The sequence below is a fragment of the Calonectris borealis genome, chromosome 10 (assembly GCF_964195595.1).
Source record: "Calonectris borealis chromosome 10, bCalBor7.hap1.2, whole genome shotgun sequence".
In the NCBI taxonomy this organism is placed as follows: Eukaryota; Metazoa; Chordata; class Aves; order Procellariiformes; family Procellariidae; genus Calonectris; species Calonectris borealis.
Window position 1 is genome coordinate 23,786,979 of NC_134321.1, and position 23,629 is coordinate 23,810,607.

Here is a 23,629-nt window from a genome sequence, read left to right on the forward strand (position 1 = left end):
AAATCTCATGTGGGATTAGCCCTATAAGAGAATACCTGGTTGTACTCATAGTTGTGTGTGGTCTTATAGTTCGTATAAGATCTAGTATGCTTAAGGCAAGGCTAGTTTCCTTAGCGTGGGCCACCAGCTGACACTACCAAGAGAACCCATTGCTAGAGCACTAGCAATAGATGTTGGCTTAGATCTGATTTAGAGTCTGTGAATACCGACACTTTCCTTCTGTTTGTCCCAGGGGACAGTAGGACATGTAGTCCATTAGGTGCAGCTCACTTTTAAGTACCAGAAGGCTCAGGGTCATTTCAATAACCAGTTCTAATGCAAATTAATACTAGTGCCTTTTGGCACTAATTGGGCATGCAAAGCCAAGCATCCTCTCTGCAATTACCTGAAACCCTTATCCTTTAATAGATCCATTCTACATTCTTCCAGAACCAAAACAGGCCTTGTTTGTGTCCTTGGACTAAAAGGTTGTTCTTCATTTAATCGATTTTTTAATTGTTTACTTCAAAATACCTGGAAATTCTTTCCATTAAAGCAAAAGTCTCTTCTATTTGTACAGCAAATGCTAGCAATTATTGCTTTTGGTGAGTGTTCAGGGCTTCATGACTTCAGAGTTTTCTGCCACCAAGTGTCTAATAAAGCATTTGAACCAAACCTTGGTTTAACTTTCATGTTTACCAAAACCCCTGTTATGTATTGTTCCAAGCATCTCTGCTTAGCCCAAGTAACTGAGTTCATGCTACTGACTCATCGTCGCAAGGCTCTTGGAAGTGTTCCTGGAGATACTTTCAGTTCAGACTCTAGAGGTTTGGGTTGTAACTGTAGAAGATTCCCGTTTCTGTCCCTGTTGACACAGCATGGTAGCAAGATTCAACCACGCAAACCTAGAGCTACGTGATGAATGGGTGTACTTGGTCAGAGATGTAATGAATGAGTCTGCACAGTGCGAGATTTCCAGCATAATTCAGTGTAAACTTTATGTGTAGTATAAACGCTGCCTGTTTGTGTATTAAAAAATGTTCTCAATGAATAGCCTGGCCTAACCATTAGTTTCCTGCTAACTTGACCAATACCTGTCTCCTGTTGTTTTTTGCTAAAATTCCTAAAATATAGAGACGGAAATGTCTAGTTTTATGCAAGTAAACCAGTCTTAGGTTTGGAAACCTAAATTTTAAGTTGGATGAATGTCATCTAGGGAATACAAGAGAAGCAGAACTGTGCTTCATCAGCTATTTCTGAAAATTTTGCAACAACTTAGGCATGAAGCTCAAAAAATTTTGGATTCTGATTTGATTTCTCAATAAAACATCAAAAAGCACAGGTTAATAGAAATAATACAAGGCAAAACAGCCATGTTCATAGGTCAGAGTTAAGGTTAATAGGTGCTGTGTTTTCTTTCTTACGACTTTTATTACATGATCAGTGTAAATTTTACGATACCCAAACATAGCACGTATTTGTTTTGAAGTGCTTATGCTTTTGACAGCTGCATTTGTTTCAAATCAGTAATGTTTGTTTAGAAATGAGGGGTTTTGCTCTGCAACATGAGAGACTCTACCAAGGGTCCCATCCAAACGTGCTGAAAACAGTGGGAGAACCGAATAGTCTATACAGCAACTATTTTCATCCAGATGATGTTTCCCCCTGAGTACTGAATGACAAGTGTATGCCCTGTGGGAAATGTTGCTAACTGTCCAAAGAGGAAGACTGAATTAGATTAGAAAATGTCCAAAAACATGTGACCCAGCCAGTGGCTTTGCTGAGCAAATTAATCATTATAGCAAGCATCTGATTATTTCAGTTATAAAAGGTGCATGATATTAAATTTGGAATTTGAGATCTTTGTTATTTATTAACAGACCCTGGCCCTCAGTCTCAGCTATCTTTGTCAGCAGCATGACAGACTGTCAGCTCTAGTAATCATATACATGAAATGCATGTTTTGCTCATAAGGCCAGAATCCTCTAAAATTGCGACTGCAGGTAAGTGATAGCATTTATCATTCCCTAATCTTCAGCGTAAATCAGGAATTCAGTTTTCAACCACATAAGATATAGGAGGGAGTTGAAAGCCAAAATACAAGTAGGACCATGTATCACCATTTCTGATTAGCTGAAAGTGGAGGACAAGTGGAATGAAAATTCATTCTTGTGGATTACAGTTCTTGTGCAGTCCAATTCCCTCTCATAATTTAGACCAACATTAATGTTCCCTTTATCTTTACTCTGGGCTGTTGAGAAGATGCAGAGCTTGTCTGTCAAGTTTGGACTTGTTTTAAGACTATTATCTAAAAAAAAGTAGGAAAGCCGTAAAATAGACCTTTGATCCTTTCAAATACAAAGAAAATACAGTAAGAGTGCACAGGTGTATATTTTTTTACACACCGAGGAAATTGCGCAGCAGAGTCTTGTTGTGCCCTGCAAACACTCAGTAGGGATGGGGTTTTTGGAAGCACTCAGCTGTGTCCGGTGGTCCCACCAACCTCACATTCAGTGAACTGGACTTCCTCCAAATTCAGTGGTCGGCCTTTCTGGAAATCCTGCTGCCCCCCCCACAAACCTGTGGTGACGAAGTTGCCAGGAAAGACTTTGTTGCATCTAACGCTCCTTTTCTAATTGCACTGAACTACAGCTGTGGTGCCAGGCCGTGAGGCTGGAGTGCTCGGAGCGAAGGGAGGTGCTCTGAGCGGGAGGGCTGTGAAGCACAGGAAGGGTAGGCTGGGACAGGACTGGGTTTACCTCGGATAACGTGCTAAAACTGGACCTAGGTCTGTGGGTGGACACTCCTTCTCTTTGCCTGCACCTTACAGCCATGTCAATGAGATTTGTCAGAAGCGTTTTTCATATGTTCCACCTGGTCACAGTGAGGCTCAAGCCACGTGTATAAACCTTCTCCTAACCCTTCTCTGTCTGCCCAGTTTAATCTAGGCAAAATATTGTACAGCTTAATTAAGCAAGCCAGCTACCAGGACATTCGACACAGGCATATTTGGTATACCTCACACCAGATTTTCTACCTGTTACGTGGCATTTTAACAGTGGCGCCGCATTTTTGATTTGTTAAGACTACTATTGCTTTGTGAGTGGAAGTGCTGTGTGTTGTTTTGGCTGAAGATTGTTTGTGCGGTGTTTTAGGCATGGTTATCTCCATTACAGTTGTACCACTGCTCTGCCCCATTGTCCACTGCCAGGCTCCGTGTTAACGTGTCTACCAAGCTCGTCTGTCAGGGGTCTAAACAGCTACCGCCGAAGTCTGTCAGAATTGCCACTGCCACTACCAACAAGGGGCACCCACTTGCCAACAGACTGAGCTCCCCAGCTTCCTACGGGAATAGACGCGTAGGAGGCCTTTTCCTGGTCCCTTATCAGTGAGGCAAGAAACCTCGGAAAGGGCTCAGCCGGTTGCGTGCTGCCGGTGCAGCGCAGGGCTAAGCGTTGTGCTTGTTGCTCTTACGCACTCAACACATCTGTTGACGATGGAGGTCCAAGTGAGGGAGCAGTAAGGGGAGCTGGATGTAAGCGAGCAAGCTCTTGAGCCAGCGGGCATCACAACTAGTCCTGGGTATGCCTCTCTCTTCAGGGTCCCTCACAGGAACTTGTAACTAGAAGTGGAAAGTTACTCCTGAAAAATGCTTTCCAACTTCAAGCCACTCTAAATCAGCGATGCGCCACAGCTGTGATCGTTTCACAAGTAGTTAGTATCTACTAGTAAAGAGGAAAATCATTCATCAGCTTTGTATTTAAGGAGCATCCCTAACATTAAGAACTAGAAGCTTCTGAATACAAAAATCAGGAACATTTCTGTGCCCATGCCAAAAAAAAAAAAGAGTGAAAAACCGTTGGAAAATGTTAAGTGCAATTGCAAGGGCACTGTTAAGTTCTGAACTCCAAGAAACATGTGGCTGTGCTGCTGATACTATAATATCACTTGATTGCTGGTGCCAGGAGTATCGGGGCAGCCTCACCCAGTTCTGTTCTGCTCGAAGCTGGTCTCCTAGACTCTCTGGAGTCTATGGTAATTTTCAGCAGCTCCAGACACAGGCAAGCTTTATTCTGGTGTGCGTGTGCCATTAGAGACATTCTTTCTGATGGAGCTGAGAGGCAGCTGAATACAGAAGTATACGGTTTTGGTTACTATTAGCCAGTTGCGCTGTGTGCAGAGATTGCTTAGGGCCAATTTACAGCTGGTACATATACGTGGGAAGGAATCTTTTGGCTCCACTACGGGGCCCGTGTCCTCCTGGCACACCAACTGTACCCTGCTAGCACTGCGCTTGCCAGGCAGTATGCATCCCTGATCATCTCCTGGAAACTGAGCTCCTACCGGGAGCCACTGGTCTGCTGGGGTCCCCCTGGAAGGTTGTGGTCTTCCGCGGGCAGGGCACCCCAGAGGGGCTGCAAGCCCACCCCACCGTAGGCAGCTGAACAGAGGCGCGGGTGCAAGCAGGAATAGTGCCATGTTTTCACGTGCTTTGAGACTTAGTTCAGGCAGAACTATTAAATCTCCAGAATTTCATGCCTATATTCAGAAAAATTATGTATGTTAAATTGTTTGGCAGCCTCTTTTATTAGTCTTGTCTCTTTTCTAACAACGTGCTTTCAAGTGGTTCGTCTGCAAGAGCTTTGTGTTCTTGCTGCTTCTTGTAGTCAGGCTAATAGGCTAGTTAAAGTAAAAGGTATCTTGAATGAAGTAGAAATAGCTGTCTCCTCTAGAGGATAGTTAAATACTTGCAATGGTGTGGTGATTGCACACTATGCAAGAACTGGAAGAAGTTCAGGAAAGTTATATGGCAGCAATCTCCTCGTGAGGTCAGAGATGCTAGCAAGTAAAGGGGGTGAGTGTCATACGTATAGGCTTTACAGTACAGCTTGGGAGAACTCCTGAACTCCATGCTTTCCAAATGCTGGTGTTTCACTTCAATGTTATTACAGTTTTCCCTAAAGGATAAAATACTTAACACTTCAGTCTATTATGATCATTGCATGATCCACTTCAGAAACACCTTCTGGTTTCTCATAGCTTTGCTTGATATTTGCAGCAAATCTGTTAGGCACGTACTGCACTACTTCTTTGAGCCTTAGAGCTGAAAGGGAAAACTCAAACGCTACTGATTCAGAGGATGAAGATGCATTGCAAAGTTAGTGCACCTAGGTATGCCTCCAAAGAGAAACGCTGAATAAAAATCCACCTTGATGTGCTCTTGAATTGCAAAAGCCTTCTAATGCAGCCTGTGCCCATGATTTATAACAATGACTCATAATATTGCATTATACTTAATATGATGTAACGCTGATGCAAGATGCCATTCGTGGAATTTCAATGTCACAGAGAAAAAGAGAGGAGAGAGCAATCTGGTCATGTACCTTGCCGTGCTGTCAAAATGAAGTTTACAGCCAAAATATGTAGAACCTTTCAGTACCTACTTTGCTATTTTTTAGCAGGATAACTTGGAGAATAACATTTTTATTTCCTGGAGCATAAGTATCTCTCAGACATACATTATTGTGTTACTTACAGTAATTAAATTAACTTTGTACTTGAGAAGACAAATTTGCTAACAGACAATTCAGTCTTGCAATTATAACCCCTCACATGGAAGTTTGCAGGGCAAATCAGGATTATGCCTTTAAATTAATTCAAGCTTTATCTCTCTTTTCTGACCCAGCTGTTCTGAATTCTCCTCCTGTTCTCCCTGTACTGCTTGCTTCTTCCTGCAGTGAATCAGCATTTCAGGAAATACTAATTCAAAGAGGAAAGACACCCTAAACTCTGTTTCTGGAGGTCAGAAATAGCTGCTCTCCAATAGGTTTGACAAATGATGTGAGGCTTCTCGGGCTGCTTGGGGCCAGTTTTGTAGGGTGTATGCGACCCCTGTTTTGAACTCTGCCCCTTCCCCGCCAAGTAGCCTGGGAACTTTGAAGCTGTGCCCATGTGCTACAGAACTGAGTCCTGGTGCTTGGCCGCCAAGACAGAGAGAGAAGCGGAGAGTTAGAGCCCTGTCCTTTAACAGTAAGGAAAACTGTTCCTCGCTCCGCCCCGGCAGCGGAGGCTCATTCTGCAGGAACCGTTGGCATCGCCGGCAGCGGTTTGCAGTGTGGGAGCAGCTGGAAGTGGAGACATTTCACACACGCTGATCTCAGGTGGGATGTGCTGCATCATGGTTGAGCACAGGAGTATTTTTCAAGCATTGCACTAGCAAGGCTGTTGAGGAAAGGCAATAGCAGCATGGATGTTTTCCACCTATGACCTCTAAAATCCTCCACATTTGACACAGTCCATTTTTATTTGCTTCTAGAAAGAGCTGACAGATTCTCATGCTATTGCTCTGACAGAGTCATGCATTCAGTAGGTTCAGAGAGAACCTACTGTTGTTGGCACTGCAGGCAGCAGAGAGATCTGCCTAAGTAAAACAAGACTATGAGAAGGCGGAAAGTCTTGAAATGAGATCTCCAAAAAGTCTGGATCAGGCTTTCCCTGGTGGTCCTCTGTTGGTTTATACCATGCAGTCCTACTTATGCTCAGTTTCCCTGGTGAGCCCAGCAGTGTAAAGTCTGTCATCTCTTGCTCGCTAAGATGGAACAGATTAATTTACTAGTGATTCTCAAGAAGACAACTGTATACTAATATATGTTTGATTTACTAGAGTGCATCCTGAATCACCTGCCGCTGGTGTCGTCCTAAAGAAGGACCTTTTCACAGGTCATTTGTGAGCGCCGGGGCAGTGGGGCACTTTCGCATTGCAAGACCAGAGGAGTAGAGGGGACTGACTTTTGAACAGCGTAGCGATGCCTACAGGTGAAGATAACAAATCAATAAGAATTGAACATCTTTGTTTATTTTTGGAAGCCCAGTAGGTGCCAGTCTGTCTCCTAGGTGCATAAATATCATCAAAAACCTAGCCATGGGTGAGTAAAACTAGACAAGAATTTGTAGCCCAGAGGAAAGCCACCGAGAATAGATTGTGTGGAGCCTGATAAGATCCATGTTGCTCCAAAAGGGAGAGTACCAGCTCAAAACAAGACAGTTTTTGTTGTGAAAGGGTTAGGTTGTGAGAGACCTAGCTTGCCAAATACCCGTAATGGCCTCCCTCTGCCAATTGTCTTTAAATACTGTGATTTTTCACATAACAGCAAAGCCTGAAAGGAATCTCTCTAGCAAAAACATCATTTATTCATTCTCTACAGGATGGTGGAGTAACATGCCTCTTCTCAGTCGTGTTACTCTTTCTTTCCCCTGAAGATTTCAAACAGAGATTTGTTCGAACAAAGATCAGTAATTTTGTAAGGGATGCAGGAAGAAGCGTAGAAATATCTCTAGATCAGAACAGTTCCTGAGCCTGCTGGAGAAATGGCAGATGGCCAGAGATAGGGCACACCACTGTTCTCCCAGATAACAATGCGTAGAGCTGAATCTTCCAGGCATAATCTTTTAGGACAGCAAATTGTGCACATATAGGTGAGAAACACAAGGAGCCCATGTGGTCGAGGGGAGGCTGCTGAATGCTCTGCCTTCCCACAGGCAGCTCCAGGACTAGTATCCCTCCTCCTCTACCCTAGGTCCATACCTGGGTGATAACAGACCCAAGAAATGCAACTTCTTTTTTTGTTTATATCTTTGAGCTTTGTAACTGAAACAATTTTCTAAGAGAGTAGCCAGTTCCATCTATGTTTGCAGTCCTCTATAGGCTGGTGTGTTGTTTCTTGGGAATCTTTTACTGCCAGCACCTATCGAATAAAAGCTGACCTTTCAGGGAAGTAGCTTTCCCACAAAGGCGAAACTCCTCTGCTATGTTTTATTCAGTGGATTTGTGCTTGGATAGCAAAAATGTGGGCCTTGGTGTTTTACCAGGCTCTTCAGTATGTGCCTTCGTGCTGCCAGAAGCCAAGTACTAAAGATACTGAATCTCAGATCATTTAATTAGCAAATATTAATGGTTAGTCCTTGAGTTATTCTCAGAATTCAGTGTTAATTTTGCTAGTGTTTTGAAGTACCATGTTTGCACTAGAGAACCAGACACGGGCATTTGGGATACTAGGCAGAGTAAAAACCATAATCTGACCTGAAAAACTACTACAGTAGCATTAAATAAAAGAAAAGTTAGGCTTTTGTTTGGGGTGGAAATGGCCTTTCTTCAATGCCATCTCCTTGGCTCCAGCATAAGTGAAGATATCTCAGAGCCTACAGGTAATTACCACAACAAAAATAGTATCCACAAATTAACTGCTGTTCCTAACTTCCTTCTCCCATTTGCTTCCAAGTCTCACTAACATAATGCTAAAATCAGTACTAATGCACAGGACCGCAACAGTGAAGAAGGTAAAATCGAGAGCTAAGCAAGCAAGAGGATTTACATGCATTCTGTAAGATGTGCTCAGCAAAACGGTAACTCCCGTATGGAAAGCAGCACGGGGCTGTACCGGCGCACAGCCGTGTGAGGAGCGTGCGGACATCCCCTGGGTATTCCTAGCTGGTGTAAAGCAGAGCCCCTCCGCCACGGAGGCTGCTCGGAGGCACGCTGGGGAGCGCCTGACCAAGGATCTGAGGAGCAGAGATCAGCTTGGGTCTTGCACCTGCAACGGCTGCCACTGACGACCAGAAAACCGGCCGAGTGCAGCAAATGGCCAAGGCAGCAAATCCGGGGCAGTCGGTGCCCCGGATCCCCAGGAAACGTGCGTGTCGGAAGCTGCTGAATTCCTGACTTCCCGAGCGCCGGTTCTGCGGTAGCTGCTTTCAGCTACCCGGTCCCAAAGAATGGGGAGGGGGCGGGAATGTGCAAAATGATAAACCAAGTCCATGTAATGGTGTAACAGTGAGCCAGTCTGTGTTCTTTTTGCTCAAGTATTTTTCTCCTTGTAGAGGTAGTCCTCAACAAAGAGCAAGGTTTAAACAGTTGGGTTGAAAATGATCCCTTTTCAAACGAGTGAGAAGATCATGTCTGAACCTGACGAGAATCCCATTCACCCACACAGTAGCAGGCAAGCTTTTTATCATAAGTACCATTTGACTTTCCAGATAAAATGTTTGTTTGCTTTTCTCTTTTTACCACGGCAAAGAGTAACATTTAGACAAATATTTGACAGACAGATGGTCCAACAAGCTTGTATAACTTGCAAAGGTGCCTCCTTGTCTACTGTAAAATGAGGTTAGCGTCAAAGCGGACTGCAGTCCTCGTGCACTGTACATGATCTAACCCCACCTCCAACCGAGGCCGGAGGTGGCCGCGTCGGGGGAGAGCAGAAGTTCTTACCTTCCGCCCGGCCTCGTTGTTGTGCAGGTTCATGAGCGTCCTTGCATTCTGCTTAATCTCCCGGGCGTCCACAAACACTTTGGCGAATCCTATTCCGTATCTGATGTCAGCAGAGCAGCCTCCCCATTTCCATCCTTCCTCTTTATGGTACTGTCCTTGTTTTTCTTTGTCACAACCACAGTCACTCAGGTTGCCCTGCGTACAGGCAGCCGTGATGGCGTGCGCTACTCCAGCAGCAATGATGGCATATGTGAATGCTGCCTCTCTGCTACCTGGAATTAAAACAGTGCCGTAAATACATGATACAACATGGTGCCATGAGTTAGAAAACGATAGGCAAGTTCCTGCGGTGCAAACATCAGAAGGCTATTATTAGAAGTGCTGTGAATCTGCAGGCATAAGCAACTCTCTACTCTTCTAAGTATTGATTTTTGTGGATGTTCACTCTTTGAAATGATAGCTCTCCATGAGGTAGTAGGAGATAAAGTATTATTTAGGCAACTTCATATATATTTTTCCAGATAGTATTAGAAGTAGTCAAACTAAACTTTTTATAGCAGAAGGGTGGGGTGGCAAATGCTCTAGCTCAAAAAGAAAGAAAGAAAAAGAAAATAGGCGGAATTGGGGGTGAAACTGCTAAAACAACCATACTCAACTTTTTAAAAAACCAGCTCAGAAATGGGATTTTATTTAGAAATGTAATTCTACACTAAAAGGTATTTTTACAGGAAAACAACCTCTGCTAGAAATCTTGTTCTGCAAATATCTTAACTGAATTGGAACATTTTTTTCACATTGTAGGTGTCACAAAGTTTTCAACACTGGCATTTGTGCAGACTCAATGAAATAAGTTTGGGGTTTAATTTCAAAATTTCTCACAGGATGGAAAAAAAATCCTGACCTGTTGTAGGTACCATGATAAAAGCAAGGCAAAGTAACAGCCTCACCAGAGGGCTGTAAGGAAGAGGTTAAGCCAATATTATTTTGTGCAATATGGCTACAATGACAGGCTTCTGTTTGCTTGGGGTGGGGCTCACTTTAAATCTATGATTTAATTTATCTTTTTGAAGCTTTCTTGCATTCTGGTGTATGGATTTCCCATGTGTGGATCCTATGGGATCTGCGAGACTTTTGGAACCAGTTCTGCTTCTCCTTCCAAACGTAAGGAGGTTTGCAGAGGTTGCTCACGTATATCAAACAGCCCTTTAAAAATTCTTGGATCTCCCAAACTAAGAACTTACTCCTACTCTTATTTCTCCAATGACAAAATGTACCCTTGCATCAATAGGCTCAGAATCAGGCTCTTAATTAGGAGGGGGCAGATGGGAAGATCAGCTTCCCTTCTCCAAACACCCGCCAGTTAAGTTCTGGCAGACCTCAACTGCTGGCAATAGTTTATTATACATGAAACAAGCACATTTCTGCTGTTTATTGGATTTCACAAAAAAATAATCACTTGGGAAAGAAATCTTACAAGCACTTCGTTCTCGGCTACATCCCTTTCACATATATGATCTAGATTTCTGTACTTGTCACTAAATGGTTCTTTTAACGAAAAATATTCACTTCCTTATGGCAAGGAAGTAAAAGGGAAACCAAGATGACATAATCAAGATCTGTTAATAGGCAACTTTGTGCCCTTTTATTAGCATAGGCCATATTCCCACTGATACCTCTATGCACTGTGTTTATTGAGGAACTTGTAGTCAAGTATCAGACTCCCTCAAAGGATTTCTTGTTTTCCCTTATTTAAAAAAAACAAAAATCATAAAATGTTGAATTGTTACGACTGTGGAGTTTGCAGATGAGGCTTTCTAGAACTAGTGGCTTTCTATGAAAATCTGAACATGGGATAGAAATCATAGGATTTAGGTGTATTTGGAGTTGTGCTCCACGTGGGGAGACCAGAGGGGGCAGGTGGAAGTGGGGTCCCATTCCCATGTGAATCCACCAGGACCAGCCAGGGCACCTTTCCAGTTCCTCCTCCAGTTTATACTCAACAATATCCTCACTATTTTAAGAACAACACTACAAAAAATGCACTGATAAACAGGGGAAGGTACAATTAGACCCAGTTTCTCCACTCAGAGGGGAGCAATGCATTACACCAGATTTCTGTTTCATGAAGCAGCAAATGGGACAGCATCAGAAAAATATTTTGAGTTGAAATTTGCATCTAGTTCTGTTTTTCCTTTGGTTGGGTGATTTCTGATCTAGCGTAAGTTGTTTTCAAGATCTAGAATAAAAAACACTGGGAGATCATTTTAGTCTGACACACTCAACACTGTAAAGCTCTTTTGCTTCTTAGAGGGGAGAAAAATGCAACGCAGAGAGTATAAAAACTAGCACAAGCAGAATCAGAATCCAATATCAAGCTTGATCATAAAATATATTACACACATTAAGCTGCTTTATAAGTTTGTCTTTTTGGGGGCAAAAGTTTAGCAGCTTTTTAAAACTAAAAGTTAGCAGATTACAAGGTAAACAAAGCAAGTGTCTGGAGGAATTGATCCAGGTAGGAAGTACCTTGGCACTTGTGCAGTATTGATAAAGTGGCACAGGCTTGTCACGTCTGCATCAAACTATCCCTGTTTTCCATAAATGATTCACTTTTTTAAGCTTCATTACCCTTGTCTGGCTCACAGAAATGTCAGCAGACAGGGTAGGGGTAGGCTGAGTTCATTTTGAGCCTCTTCTGTGACAGTGCTTTGGAGACCACAACAGTGTAATAGGGTTTTTGTAACCAAACGGGATAACATGAGAACATGTGCTTTCCTGCCACTTTTAAATAAGAAATGCTACTGCTTACTTCTGATTTCAGCAGCCAGTTGAAATGCCTGGAGGATCTCAGAGGGAAACACAGCTTTAACAAGGTACGCTCAGACAGCTGCTCTTGCAGGCAGCGGTTTCCTCTGGGCTGCCCCTGATGCTCTCGAGCAGGCTGACCAGGGAGGTACCGCTCCACGTTCAGTCTAATCTCAAATATGGGTAGGTTGAAAGGCACAGCCTCATCACTTCTGGATTCCCAAAGACGAACAATTTGGGAAATGACCTGATACGATCTGCCTTTATCTTCTCTCTTGTTTACTTTTCAGCCTACACTTTTTACATTCATCTGACAGCCAACTTAGACCTATGCCTTACTTTCCCTCTGAAAATTTAGTAGTAAAAAAATTCAGGATCTTAGCGTTAGAAAAAGGTCAGGCTTTGATATCAACGCAATACTGAGACTCTCTCATATTTACTTTAAGGTGACAGTGACTGTAGCATCACAAAATACTTCATAGGTGGGAACAGCACTTCTGGATCAGGAGGACAAAGAAAGTTAGCAAAGCAGGAGATATGGTACCAAATATAGGGTAAGGAAAGAACAGAACTGGCAGCAATGCATCACACCATGTGAGACACAGAGCCCACTTTGGCTAAGGACCAGAATAAGCAAAACCCTTCTTTCCTAGCAAAAATAGATAGTTAGTCAGTAGGCTGATGGCAACTTCAAGGGCTTTGCTCTTCTGTATAACTGAAAGGGTGTGGAAAACCCTAGAGAAAGTCATTACTTTGTCTAGATGGCTAGGAAGATCAGACAGTGTCTGGAAGAGTGAACTGGTATGTTTTCAGCAGTGAGATCAGAAAAGACCTTTCGAAGAAAGTTTAAATAAAAGGTACTCATTGGCATGAGCTACTCAGACTGTCTCTTGAAGAATCTTCTGAACCATTCGCTAGATGCGTTGGGTGGAGACCCAGGAATTAACTTTTCTTGCAGTCAGTTCCCACTGAATCCATCCTTAAACTGCAGTTGGGTTAAAATCTATTATTTTTTTTCAAAGATTTGGAAAAAAAGTAAAAATTTAATTTAAAAATGCATATAATGAACAGATCAGTTGATCTTTGTGGAGGATTGGTGCAAATTGTGATCCCAGATGCTGGGTCAACTTAAGGGGTTTTTGTGGAGGCTTTTCCAACCAGTGACATGCAAGGGTGCACACAAAACCACTTGTGGTGAGTAAACTGGCAAAAGAAAGCATGACGGCTGCCTGAGACCTACGGGAGCTGTGGAGAAAGGTGGAGAGTTGGCTATATGCGCACAAGAATTGTAAGCCGTCCTTTCAGCTCCCGAATGACACATTCTTGTTGTCTAGAATAAGCAGAGGCTAAACACGCACCGGAGCTGAACTCCAAGCATTAGAAAGTTCAGAAAAGGATCTAGTGGTCTTTCAGAGGTTGCTCTGGTCATTTACAAGGCCGGTGATCTAATAGGGATTTCTGACCACGGCAGCATTTCCAGGTATAACCGCTGTGTTCCCGTAAGCGATGTTCAAGCTCCGTGTGGATGTGCTGGGGCTGGTGGGGAGCGGGGAGGCACCCCCTGTGCCTGACCCTCAGCGCTCGACCTGGAAGTGGGGTGTGGGCATCCACGTATGGCTCTGCTCCCCCCATCCAGACCTGGGGCTGTCCTCAGCCTACACAATTCTTCAAGTGCTGTATGAACACAGAGGCTTTTCTTCATGTGTCAGACATAAATGTCCCCCTGCTCTTCCTGTTTTTTTCTGGACTTAAATAAGGTATGCGGTGTGTTGCAGCTCCATTTGCTTTGGTGGCAGATAGCTTAGCATCCATGGCTTCCAATAGTTCTGCAGCTCCACTCTTCCGATGCAAATCGTCCTCCAAAGCACTGGAGTCCTCTTTTTAGACCCTTCACCGGGCAGCACGTGACAATCCCAAGCTGTCTTTAACTGTCTCTGAGCTCTGCACAGTCAACCACCACCACTGTTGTGTGTCAGATGTCATAAGGGGAAGCACTAAGATTACCACAAGTAAGTGAAAACATAAATATTACCAGCACGGGTGGCTCTCCTAACGCTGAGTATACTTATATACAACTCATGCATACCTTGGAGCACTAATCCTGCTAACACTCACATGCATATCTTTGCTCGTGTGTATAAATGTTTGTGGGACTGGGCTTTGGCAGATCAGCAAGTGGTCTGCCTGCGTAGCAGCTGCGAAGAGTGGTCTGCATTCTGGTTTTAATTTAGCTAACTTTTTTTTTTTAAGTTTAATCTTAAAATTTGAACAGTTTGTAAAAAAGCTTCATTCATACTGACTAGAAATGAGAACTTAGTTTTAAAAAGAAGCACAATAACTTGGTGTTGCATGGGAAACAGGACCTAAGCCCCCAAGATGCAGAGTGGATTTACTCGCAGGTAGGTGCTCAGCAGTTCACCTCTCAGGATCGAAGTATGTTCCTAAATAGCTTGGCCCGCCCTATCAGTCCCCCTCATAAATTGACTAAGCTGTGAAATAAAAAAGACAAATTTCTATTTATCTCACTGGAAAACATGGGTTGTATTTTCTGCTATTTAAAGCCAAAGGGTCAGAGAGGGAGTTATCTGCAGTGACACGAGCTGAAATATGACTGTGAAAATATAAAGATGGAAAATACAACGTACCTTGCCAATTATGTGCCATAGCTAACATTAATTCACATCTCTCTATAGAGGTCATAACTCATAGCTAGGAAAACGAAGAACAGAACTCATCCTCTGCCTACTTTGGGGTGTGCCTCCTCCTTTCTTGGTAGACTATGTATGGTCTTGCAGGGTTTTTTATTTTTATCTTTCTTTAACCTAGCATGTGTGATTAATAAAAATGGTAGCTTAAAAAAATCATTGAAGTATCCCCCTCCTATTTTTCTTCCCCCCTTCTGTAATGGTTCAAAGTTTTGAGGGGTTTGGTGCCTTAAAATATTGTACTGACCTGAAATGAAAATGACAGTTCCCTATAAATCGGCAGCATGTTCTTTGCAAAGATTAGTACCAATAAATAAAATAAGTAGAGTTGCTCTAAGAGGCATCTGAGACTTTGGGGGATTTAGTCACTGCCCACTTTCACAAGCTAAAGTTTGTTTCATCAACACATGAAATTCTTGGAGAGGAAACACTCCAGGTACAGTGACTATTTTTGAAAATACCCTCTTTAAACTTATAAAGTTATTACTCAAGCCACGCACATTACAAAAATCACAGCCCGTATTTTGGAGTTCAAGCAACAGTTTCCCCTCTTCAGACGGCTCTGATCCCTCCACACCGCTGCCTGACTTTAGAAAACCCCAGGTACTGACCCTGCGACAGGAATAGCTCTTCTACCTTTCTGATGAAATGTAATCTTTTTGTTTCTCTGAAACATGTACTCACAAGACACATCTGAAGGCAGGTATGAAAACCTTCTGATGGGAATTCCAACTGCAGTGACCTTGGGGCAATGTTTTATCTTACTGTGACAGTCCCTGTGAGAAAGATTGACTTTTTGGCATAAAGCAGCATGCTAGGGTTTGGATGTTCAGGCCATATTTCAGCCTGGCCTCTCTTTTGCCTGCAAATAACTGTTCTCATGCAAGATACTGACATTAAAAACTGGTTGTAAGGACTGGAAACTTAGCACAGATGCACATCCTGACCCTGCTTGAGTAGATAGCAAGACTCCTGTTAATTACAACAATATATCTTTTCTGTATATCTCAGGGGTTTCATAACACCCCTGGTTCAGAAAACAGTATTTATCAACCTTTCTTCTAAATATTGACCACACTGAATAGTGCAGCAGCACTTAGAACCTAGTTTCCCACAGGCTTGTGCAGGTAATCTTCCACGCAATATAAAAACAGCCAGCATTTCCATTATGATCTACCAGTGATTGTTTACTTGGTCTCTTATTTTGTAATTTGAAGAATCAGACTTTAAAACCTGACACAAGAGACTACACCAGTATTTAAAATCAAAAAGCTCTAGAAAATGATTGAAGATGAAATCCTTTCTTGAACACACCTGTACCGGGATGTTTTCAGAAAGTGTTTGTCTTTAACACAGTGACAAAATGACGTTTTACTCCATTACTTTTCTTTTAACTCTACCAGACCAGATAGGACAATGAGCGAGATCTTGTTCTCTTTTGCATGCTAGCGGAAGAGTGAGTTCCCGATAGTCACTGAACAAGCCAGTTAAGAGTTTGGCTTGTAGGATAGCTGTCATTTGTTTCAATAGGGAAGAGTGGGAATGTCCCCTCTTCCTTTACGTTGTTGAAGCTAAAGAAGAAAAGTTTATTTTAAAATATGGAAAATAAATCACTGCTAAATTCAGTCCAGTGAGCAGCGTAGAGCTAACAGTGTACTGTATAAAGGAAAGCTAACAGCCTCTGCTGTTTTAACAGGTACATTTGGGTACATCTGTAATGATCCCTGAGCCAAGGGCATTGTGCACAACGTACATACGTGCTGACTTGTCCTGCTACGCTCAAAAGTTTTAAGACCAGTTTGTCCATGTGGATTCTTGTTTTGATTTCAGCTTTCCTTATTCACATGAGTAATGTCAGGTGGGTGAAGGTATCAGCGTGATTACTGAAACATTTTTCAGTATAAAAAAACCCAAGGAATTGGTGGATTTTAGTAAGACCAGGATGAAAACTTGGTTGAAACCAGTTTTGCTGTAATGTTCTTCAGGGACCACCGCGTGTCTTTACAGCCCTCGGCTGATTCCCTCCATCCTCTCCCATGCAGGGTCCGTGACAGCTTCCCCAAGGCTGTAGTGCCTTTCTTTTCATAGATCTGCACTGAAACGAGTTTCCACTTTGCTGTGTCACTTTGTAGAGATGCAGTCAAACAGTTTGTATTATTTTTACTTGGGAAGTCTCATTTAATAGTGGCAGTGCTGCTCAGTTATGACAAAAGGACAGAGTTTTGTGGTTTTGCCCTATGATGCCGATACGGTGCTGTCCTCTAGATACCATCAAAGGTATGCACATCCTAAGGCAATTATCTGAGATAGTTACTCCTTGGCCTGTGATTATCACAAACAGCGAAGTTACCGTTGACAAGGTTACCTCTTCACAAGGTCGCACACTGCAAAATGGGACCCGGACACCTGACGAAAGGCCCTGGCCATAGCACCTGCTCTTGCTGTGATCCACCAGAGCCCAAATCCGACTTTCAGATTCTATCAACGGCATCCCTGGTTGCTCAGATGTTTAGGCTTGAACCACGTTTCACTCAAAGAGAGGTGGGCAGGAGTTTTTTGGCCTATCCTGCTTTAAAACCTTGTTTTTGATTGGGAACAGAACTGCTGACCAGTGTAACAAGTATGTTTGTTTTTAAAAGTGTCCATAATTGCAGCGCTGCGTCATCTCCATGGTTATTTTAAAAATTCTCTTTGTGACTTTACATTATTAATAAGGTGTCTACAGAATTGTCCAGAAAAAAATCCTTGTGTTGATCTTGATTGCGACTTTTATCATTTCCTGTCGTAATTGGACCAAGTCCTCAGCTGGAGTAAACTGATGTCACTTCTGCTCTGTTATTTCTTTTCATGTTATTGGCACTATTGTCACCAGCTGTCTCGATAAGATATCCACAGTATGTCAGTAGGGAAGAATCTCTGTTTTGAAGGACAGACTAGATAAAACGACACACGAAACGGAGCGTATATGCTGTGTGCTGGTTGGAAGCATGCTATAACGAGCTGGAAACTCAAGTCTGATCACAAATACGCCATATGAAGCATGGGTGAATTTAAGTGGTTGCTAACTATAACTCTACAACTAAATTAGCACTGGAAGACGGATTATATGTGAATTTGTTAAAATGCAGATACCACAGATTGGAACAGGAAAATTTTGTTTGATGCTTTCCTTCTACAGATTTCGAAGTGCGTCGCCAAGGCTAGTATCCCTGTTGTCATTTTAAAAATAGGAAAAGAGAAACACAGAGGAGGAGAGTGCCAGCGTCCCACAGCCACACAACGGTAGAGCCACGAGGAGGACTTAGGCCTCCTGAATCACCCTGCAGTGTCAACAAGAGAATTTAAATAAATTGGGTACATTTGCATAGCATTCATAAAACAGATTACCCAGTAAAGGTGAATGTAATGAAAGCTGGTTTTGAAGAGATTTAGCTTGGGGTGCCATCAAAATCATGGGTTGGGAAATAGTTCACAAGAATCTGTGGTATCCAAGGGAACTTATTTGTATGGACTAACACAGGCAAATCCTATTAACATAAGAGTTACTTAAGCACATCCTCCCAAATTGATATTAGACTTTGCTCGTTGCAGGCGTTCGGCAGTGCAGTGGCAAGGCGAGCCACATTATTGTCATTCTGAAGTCATATCCTAATCATAGAGCAAGCACATCAGTGCCACTCCAGAGGCAGCGCAAAGCCCGCTAATAGAGAACGCAGAATGAGGTCATGCGTGGCCCACTGACTTGATTGCAAGTGGCAAGACAAAGGTGCCCCGTGTACTTCCGAGGTAATAACTTTAAGGATGCAATTGGCCGAGAAATATAATCAGTCTTTGAATGCTATAAAAGGCACTAATGTATTAGTTGCTGTTTGAATAGTATTTTGTAATACACACCGTGTCAAAGGACTGAGAATCTAGAGCTGCTGCTGCTAATTACAAAAGCTACAAGGGTACAACACCTTTGCCCTAACGTTAACCTGGATTGTTCTTGTGCACAGTAACCTTAAAATACATCCTATAGGGTATACGGTCCTTCAAGTCGCACGTCTCTCTCTCTCTTTGCTGTTTAGGGTAGAGCACACAGGCCTGATCTCCTCCTGTTTGTGGGCACTGAATTTGACTTACGGCTTTATGGCACATAGGTTTTACCCTTTTTAACCAGAGCGAAATATCAGCCTTTACTTCTTTGAATAGTAACCTAGAGCACACCCCAACACACAGATCTTAGGGAAAGAGAGAGAAATGTAGGAAGGAGATGCTTTTTCCTTATAGCCATAGAAAGATGAGCTGTGTCAGATATTCTAGGTTTCTGTACGTGCTGATAGGCAAGAAGCAGAAGAACAAGGAGACAACCTGAGCAGGAGTGGTTACGTTATAATATTTCATGGTGTTTGAGGGTCTGAGTATTTTTATCCTTGAGACACCATGCATGTCTTGTGTGCAAGTAAAATTCACCATTGCAGTTTTCAAACCTGTGTGATTTTTATCAAAGTTTATTTTCAAATGTAAATATATAATCTGGTTAAATTTGAAGTTTTGGGTTGTTCTTTAAATGAGTTTTATACTTTGGATGCCATTCAACACTTGACTGTGTTCCGAAACCAACGATGGATTTGCCCTATCCATCTTAGCCTCGTAATGGATAGATAGAACATATTAAGAGTTATCACCTCAAAGACAGATCAAAGTCTACTTCCTTTAATATTGACTTTCTTTAAAAGGACCTAAATATAACCCGCTAGCTAAATAATTCAATTTGGGGGGGGGGAAGGAACTGAGTGCATGTTTATACAATAGACCACAATAACTCGGCAGTTTTATGATTTGTTGGAGAAGAAGAAATCCTTCTCACATTTTCTGTTTAAGGAGATGTTACTCTTAGACTAAATGAGCCCAAACCTGTCAGCCATCCAAATGGACTCTTCACTGACATAAGTGGCAAACACTTGCATGGATCACTGACAGGAACAGCTCAGCTCAAGGAATAGAAACAATGAGCTAATCTGAATAAATGGTCCATTTTCAGATGTTTCACAATGTCGTGCAGGGTGGTTTTTACATTCCCTACTTGACTCACTCTGTTTGGTTATCAAAGGTGTTGAAAGATCGGTAACTCACACAGGGCTTTCAAATTTAGTCGTCTTGTTCTCTTTCTGTTCTTTCCTTAAATATCTCTAAGTTTTGGAAAATACACATATCAGCGTGCACACATGTGATAAAATACGTGTTTAGTTAACGCCAGGCGATTCCAGGGAGTTCCAGAGCAGAGTGGCAATGCTGTATCTCTGCATTTCATGGGAATGCAAGGAACGAGGTCCTAGGGCCATATCCTGCCATTTGGCCATATGGACTAAACAGTGCCTGGAGCCAGTCCAGTCCCGAGGGTTTCCCAGTAAGCTAGAAGCCAGGCACAGCTGCTGTAGGACTGCTCGGGCTCTTCTAGCTTCTGTCCTCAGTCACTTCTTCTATTCTCATGAAACATCCGTGGTTTATATCACGCTAAGTGTTGTTTGACTGATTATCTGTTTTTTTGCACCTACATTTTAGATGGGGAGGAGGAAGAAAGACCTCGAGGCTGGAAACCACAGATCCCATCTTCCAACTTCTGGATGTGGAATGCCGTACTGTGAGTGACTAGCTCTCACTGATGGCTCTAAAAATGGCTATACCTGTATTTGGAAAAGACTTTTCCTTGCTCTTTGTATTTTAGGTGCTTGGAATCAACAAACATTGAGTAAGCTCCACTGCTATGTGTTTTGCAGTACAAAGGTAAGAGAGTTTTAACCTCAGCTCTGTTTCCTCAGGTGTTTGTCATTATTACTGCTGTTTTAGTTAAGAATTTCAAAGTATTTTGTACTGTTGCAAAAAAAAAAACCAAAAAAAAGGAAACTGGAAATGGGATCTTCTGCCTGTTGATTGGAACAGTTTTTGTAAATGCCCTGACACCTCAAACCAGAACACACCTGTTCTTTCTGGTGGGAGAGAGGGCATTAGGTATAGTTGCTATAGAACAACTATTTTATGTGGTGGAAATCTCTTCTAATATAAGAGACTGATTGCTGGACCTTAGTCCCAACAGTTAGAAACATCAAGCCAGTATCACTGGTGAGATGCCTGCACCCCAGAAGTGTAATTCTAACCCCGCTCAGCATTCGGTCTCTAACAACTGCCTTTAACCAAAACCAAACACCTTTTTCTCATCCTTAAGTACATGAATAAGGCTGCTGTCCCGTGCACACAACTGGAAAATCTTTCAGAAAGGATTTGTGAGAGCAGGACAGTGAAATAGTGTGGTGGAAGTGCTTTCCTGAACCGCAGCATTGGCCACGGCAGGTACCCTGCTAGGAGGAAGCACAGATGCCCGTCACGTTGGTAAGGACAGCCACAGCGTCCCTGTGAACACGCTCAAGGCGACGGTCCTGCCCTGGCTGGCACAAGCTGTGTGACCTAGCCGGTCTTCCCCAACGCCAACAGCCGTGCCCCATGACACTCCCCGTGTGCCCCCCTTTTGGTGCCGTGCGGGTGGGAGCCGGCCAGTAGCGAGCAGAGAGGCAACGTACCCACTTTCAGCTCCTTCCCGAAGACGGTCCTCTCTCCCAGGGCAGAGCAGTTCCAGCGCCCGTTGCGAAACTGGAACTGGCACTCGTTGATGCCCATCTGGGACCCTTCCCCGATGACGATAATAGCGTCGGGCCTGCTCTGGCAGATCGCCCGCTGCCGGGGGGCGAGACCCGGGATCTTGTTACAGATGATGCTGGCTCCCAGGGCCACCACAGAGGAAAAACCCCTGCAACGACAAGACACCAGGGGCGGCTGAGGGGAGGCTCACCCAGAGGCGGACGCAGCACCCCGCCGCCTTCCCGCGCTGCAGGACCCAGCTTTGGCAGGTGCCCCTGGAAAGCACCCGCCTTTTCCCCCTGTCGCTTCCCTCTCCCTCTCCCTCTCTCCACAGCCAAAGCAGAGATAAGCAGCACGTGGGCTCCTGCCAAAACGGGACCCAACTTCCTCATTCGTAAATTAAAGCGCATGCAGCGGCGTTGCGTGCCCGGGCCACGCACAGGCAACGGGCTGGGAGGGTTTTCCCTCTCCTGTTGAACAGTTAGAGGGAGGGAGGGAGGGAGAGAGGGAAGAAGGGAGGGAGGAAAGGGGGATAACCCACGCTCTCTAGCCCCGGGCCTCCCCCCGCAGCCGGGCGCACCTGGACAGGCAGCGCCCGCCGCGGCGGCTCGGGCCGGGCCGGGGATGCTGCGGGAGCGGAGAGCCGTCCCCCTCCCTCTTCCCCTCTCGGTGTGGGCGGCGGCGGGCGGCTTTCCGTGCGGGGACGCGGAGGCCCGCCCCGAGCTGCGGGCGGCGGCAGGTAGCTGCGGGAGCCAGCAGGTAGCTGCGGGAGCCGGGCGGGGGCGAGAGCGACCGCGGCACCCCGCGCCGGGGACTGCAGGCCGGGGCGGAGAAGGGCCGGTTGCCCCGGGGGCTTCCCCCGGGACCCCCCCGCGGCAGGGGCCGCCCCCCGGCCCCTCGCGGCTCCGCACACGCCGGGGCCGCCACCTCGCCCCGCTGTAGGCTGCGCCCCCGAGGGTCGCTCAGAGGCGTGGGGGCTCTACCTGTCTTTTAGGAAATAATCGTGATCACCACCGTCATCTTTTTTTGTGTGTGTGTGAGACTTCCCGAGTTAAATAGTAACAGGTCCGGGCAGGTTAGGCTGGGAGCGAGAGAGAGCGCAATTGTTATAAAAGAAAGGAAAAAAAAAAGTTACTTACCCGATCTTGATGTACACGATCCCCAGGCTCAGGAAGATGTGGAAGATCCAGCGCCTTGTTTTCCTGTTCATATTCCTTGCTTGCCGTGTCTCAGACCAACATGCGAAACGATGCCTGCCGCGCTCCCGGCCCGGGGCCGTTCCTGGCGGTGCGGTGCGGGTCAGGGCAGCGCGGCCGAGAGCGGCAGCCCCCGCACCGCCCCGCACCGCCCGCCGCTGCGCGCTGGCGAGCCCCCGCGGGCGCTCACCATGGCCCTCTCCCGGGGCTCTCCGCTCCGGCCGTCCGCCTGCCGCTGCCCCTCTCGCTCTCTTTTCCCTCTATCCCGGATTTGTATGCCTGTCACACGTAGCGCTTTATTGCTGGCAACGTATGGGCTGCGGGATCCTCCTGAGCGCCGGCGGCTCCGGGCGCTCCCCCCAGGTTCAATGTTAACTGTCTCCCTCGCTCCCCCCCCCCCTTTTTTTTTTTTCTTTTTCCTCCCTTTCTCTCTTCTTCAGCTACTTGGGCGTGTTCTCCAAAGGAGGGAGTTGTCCAGCCGGGGGGGAAGAAAGGCGGGGGAGGTGGGAAGAAGGGTAACGAGAAATGGCAGACAGATCACCTGCCTGCAAGGAGGCTCGCAGCGATCCTCCTCGGGCGGAGAGCGCGGCTCCTCCTGCGGGCACGGCCCGGGGGAAAGCGGCAGGGGCTCCGGGGGGTGTCACCGGGGGGTGCCCCCGGGGCTGGCCCCGGCCCGCCGGGCGGCATGGGGCCGCCGCGCTCGGCCCGCTCCCCGCGCTGCTCCGCGCCGGCCGGCACCGGGCAGGGGGGCTGAAGTTTTTACTCCGCGATAGCCGCCCGTTCGCCGGGGCTGCCGAGCACCTGGGGCTGGTTTTATGCGTTTGCCCCGGCCCCGACGCTCCTCCCCTCGCTCTGCCTCCCCGCGTGTAACGTGCTGCTACTCTCCCTCCCGGTTTCCCAGCCGAGATGAACCGGCGCGGCGGGGCGAGCCCCGGGCAGCCCGCAGCATCCCCGGCGGGGCGGCCGGCAGCGGGCGGGTGGTACCGGCAGGTGCGGAGGGGCGGCCGCCCCCAGACGCCAGCCCCCCGCCCTGCCTTGCCCAGACACCGCGCCTGTAC

At 45.4% G+C, this 23,629-nt stretch overlaps 1 protein-coding gene across 1 annotated transcript in view; it reads right to left on the reverse strand.

The window, feature by feature from the left end:
• WNT7A (Wnt family member 7A) overlaps positions 1 to 22,729 on the reverse strand; it is a 39,512-nt gene extending 16,783 nt beyond the window's left edge. Inside the window, exons 1-3 of the mRNA XM_075159434.1 lie at positions 22,515 to 22,729; positions 21,318 to 21,544; positions 9,248 to 9,519 (exon numbers count right to left, since the gene is read on the reverse strand). Coding sequence (XP_075015535.1) covers positions 9,248 to 9,519; positions 21,318 to 21,544; positions 22,515 to 22,585 — 570 coding nt within the window. The 5' untranslated portion in view covers positions 22,586 to 22,729. The remainder of the gene's footprint in view (positions 1 to 9,247; positions 9,520 to 21,317; positions 21,545 to 22,514) is intronic.
• Positions 22,730 to 23,629: the final 900 nt, after the last annotated feature.